General features: G+C 39.9%; 1 protein-coding gene and 1 non-coding gene across 2 annotated transcripts in view; one reads left to right on the forward strand and one right to left on the reverse strand.

Moving 5' to 3' along the window:
- NFYB (nuclear transcription factor Y subunit beta) overlaps positions 1 to 4,049 on the forward strand; it is a 25,767-nt gene that overhangs the window by 14,876 nt on the left and 6,842 nt on the right. The window contains exon 4 of the mRNA XM_019651859.1: positions 737 to 994. Coding sequence (XP_019507404.1) covers positions 737 to 994 — 258 coding nt within the window. The remainder of the gene's footprint in view (positions 1 to 736; positions 995 to 4,049) is intronic.
- On the reverse strand, positions 173 to 246 carry TRNAS-GCU (transfer RNA serine (anticodon GCU)). The gene has a single exon. It is a non-coding gene; the product is annotated as a tRNA-Ser (tRNA).

Below are 4,049 nucleotides of genomic sequence, written 5' to 3' on the forward strand. Positions count from 1 at the left end.
CCCAGCTCCAAGTCGAGCTGTTGTTCACCATCTTAGCTGTAGAAGGCAGTGTCACTGGCCCTCATATGTGGGATCCAAACCGGGGCCCTCTGGCGTCCCAAGCCAGCTCTTAACCAACGCGCCACTCGGCTGGCCCCATAGTTGACTCTTTTAAGGAGGGCACAGCTCCCAGTGGCCCATGCAGGGATCGAACCGGCAACCTTGGTGTTAGCAGCACCACGCTTTAACCAACTGAGCTAACTGGTCACCCTTAGGTAGGCTTTTTAATAAACTCAAAACCTATACCTGGCACTTCTTATCTTCAGTAGTAAAAATGTCACCAGATGTCATTATTTTATTCCCATGTAAGCCTTACGTGAATTCAGTATTATTTTAAAACAAATTCTGGTGTCCTTATTCATGGAGTTGCGAGCGCAGAGAAGTGGTACCTAAGTCTGTAGCCCACGGTATACTACATACATGACCGGATTGAGTTTTTGGGGGCACTTGGTTAGTAAGAGTTTTCATCATGGGTGGGAGGGACATCCTGTGGTTGCTTTTATACCTAAATTATATCTGTTTCCTGTGAATGGCTGTCAAGTCTTCTCTCACTTGTATTTTTTTTATTCTCACTCTGAGGGCTGAAGTTTTTATAGCACCAGTTGTGTTAATGTTATTAGCACACATTTCAAAGATTAAAGGTTAACAGTCCTAAACTGAAGTTTGTATCCTTTTAAATAGCCTTCTATTTTTGTAGGTTGTTAGGAAGGTGATGATTATATTCCCTCCAAATTTACCTATGATTTTTTCTTTTCAGATTGCAAAAGATGCCAAAGAATGTGTTCAAGAATGTGTAAGTGAGTTCATCAGCTTTATCACATCTGAAGCAAGTGAAAGATGCCATCAAGAGAAACGGAAGACAATCAACGGAGAAGATATTCTCTTTGCCATGTCCACCTTAGGCTTTGACAGTTATGTAGAACCTCTAAAATTATACCTTCAGAAATTCAGAGAGGTAAGTAAAATATCTGCCATTATGCTTGTAAGAAAATAAGATACACAGTTCACTAACTTTTTAAATGTATTATTTGTTTAAAAATTCATTTTATATCAACTTACATTTGTCAGGAGTGTGTAATCACTTATATGACTGTACTTAAATATTAAGTCCTTTTTTTTCCTGTTATTACTAATGATAGCAATTATGTAATGATTAAGAATGTGGACTCTGGAGCTCCGTGACCCTGAGCAGATTATTTAAGTGCTCTAGGCCTTGGTTTCCTGGTCTGTAAAGTGAAGCTAATAATAGTGTCTACCTCACAGAATATTTGAGAGGACTAAGTAAAATAATCTATTTACTGCACTTAGCTTGGCATATAATGAACGCTCAATGTTAGCTGTAATAAAAGAGGTAGCATCTTAAAGCTTGGGGCCTTTTAGATAAGAAAGAGGAATTGTAACTATCCCTTTCTTACTATTGACTGAATTCTTCTACATTTCCTATTTGGTTTATCTTTGCCTATACATTTTGTGAAAATGAGTTGAGATTAGCGTATTTATTTCCATACTGCAACTTGCATGTCAGATTCACATTGGCTTTCAAAGTATTTTCTTTTCTTTTTTTTTTTTTTAAAGATTTTTATTGGGGAATTGGGGGATGGGTGGGAACAGCGCTGGGGAATTGGGGGAAGGGGAACAGACAAGTTGCTGTCCTTTTGTTCTTCAGTCTAGTTGTGGAGGATGTTGCTTCACTGGCCNATATCATACATATCTATTACAAATCCCCCGACTCCACTCCCACACTACACTCCACGCCCCATGACCATGCACATATACATATATATATTCAATCATAGTTGACATACACCAAGCCAGTTCTTAACCATCGCGCCACTCGGCCGGCCCAAAAATCTCACTTTTTTTAAAGAACGTTGGAACACTGATATAGCTTTGTTCAAAAGCTATTACTACATTAGTAATGATCCACTTGGGTTAGTAGTATTCAAGTCCAGTTTTTCCTTTCTACATAAACTGGGCTTTGATAAATGTACAGCCTCTTAATCTAGCAATGGAGGTCAAGGTCTATAAGTTTTATAACTGAGTCATGCAATATGTGTTAATATTTATGAGCACCTCCTCTGGAAGGTGCTGTACCAAATCCTAGGAAGGACATGCAACTGATCGCTGTCCTCAAGCAGCAAAAATGTAATGGGGGGAATGCGAAATAAAAAGAATGATCAAGTGTGTAAGAAAAGATGCAGACATGCACTGTGATACTTTGTGAAAGGAGAGATGGTTTCTAAAGGTGCCGTGGAGATGTTTCTGAGCTTTTTGGAGAATGGGTAGGTAGGGTTTCAGTGGGCAGAGCTGAGGACAGAAGTGTCCTAGACAGTGGGCTTGAACTTAACAAGTAGGTTTAGTTCTGGCCCTGAGAAAGTTGTGAAAAGAACCATTATCCTAATCCCTAAAAAGGATTAGGAAATGAACCAGAATGGTTCTTATCCTAGATCATTTTAAATAGTCTTATCTGGAAGTAAAATTATGAGAAGTTTCAAACCTAAATTATTTTTATCTCTTTAGATACTGAGGACAGCATGAATGATCATGAAGACACAAATGGTTCAAAAGAAAGTTTCAGAGAACAAGATATATATCTTCCAATTGCAAATGTGGCAAGAATAATGAAAAATGCCATACCTCAAACGGGAAAGGTAATGCGAAGGAGAAGTTTAACTGGGTTTTTCTGGGGGGGAGAGAAGCACCTCAGCAGAACTATCAGTTTGGGCATATGATGTAAATTCTATAATATTGCAGCAAAATGAGGTCATTTGGGACTGATATGGAGGTTGTAAGGATTTTTTTTAAATCGTTAATTTGGAAACTAATTTAATATAATTATAGATATTAACTTACATTTAAATTCAACTGGTGTGATTTTTTAAAAAAAGTTTTATCTTATTAGAACAACTTCTAAAAACTCATTGTCACTACTCATCACTTAGTCTTAAAATTCACAATTTTTATATAGTTTTATATTGCATAACATACTTCTATCATTGTAGCTTATAAAGTACAGATGAAAATAAAGATAAATAAGTATATTATTTTTTTATTTTTATTTTTTAAGATTTTATTGGGGAATTGGGGGATGGGAACAGCGCTGGGGAATTGGGGGGAGGGAACAGACAAGTTGCTGTCCTTTGATTCTTCAGTCTAGTTGTGGAGGACGTTGCTTCACTGGCCCAAGTTGGCACCATCATTGCGCTCTTCCCGGGTGAGGCAGATCAGTCGCCAGCTTCTGGACGGCCGCTCACTGCGGCTACTGGCTACATACGGTAGCGAATGGCAACCCAGCGGCTACTGGCTACATACGGTAGCGAATGGCAACCCACTGCCACCAGGGCTGCAGCCTACGCCGTTGCCGGAGACTCACAGCAGCCCACAGAGCTCACACTCTTGAGCGAGCTCTTAACCAACTGAGCCACTCGGCCGGCCCCCAGGCCAACTCTTAACCTACGCGCCACTAGGCCGGCCCAATAAGTATATTATTAAAATATATCACTGAGCCTAGAAGTTGCAATTTGAGAGGTCCTCTATGGTTTAAGGGGAAAAAGCACAATTGCTGATTATTGCTTAAATAGGGTAGGCCTGTATTGCCCAGTACCAAAGCCACGAGCCACATATGGTTATTGAACACTTGAAATGTGACTAGCAAATTGAGATGTGCTGGTAAATGTAAAACATACACCAGATTTTAAAGGCTTAGTATGAAAAAAAATTAAAATGTCTCAATTTTTTTTTTTTAAAGATTTTTTTTTTTTTACTGGGGAATTGGGGGAATGGGAACAGCACTTGGGAATTATGGGAAGGGGAACAGACAAGTTGCTATCCTTTTGTTCTTCAGTCTAGTTGTGGAAGACGTTGTTTCACTGGCCCAAGTTGGCACCATCATTGCGCTCTTCCCGGGCGAGGCATATCAGTTGCCGGCTTCTGGACGGCCGCTCACTGTGACTGCTGGTCGCTCACGCTGGCTGCTGGCTACATACGGTAGCCCATGGCAACCCACTGCA

Source organism: Hipposideros armiger, unplaced genomic scaffold (genome assembly GCF_001890085.2).
Source record: "Hipposideros armiger isolate ML-2016 unplaced genomic scaffold, ASM189008v1 scaffold_168, whole genome shotgun sequence".
NCBI classification, from domain to species: domain Eukaryota; kingdom Metazoa; phylum Chordata; class Mammalia; order Chiroptera; family Hipposideridae; genus Hipposideros; species Hipposideros armiger.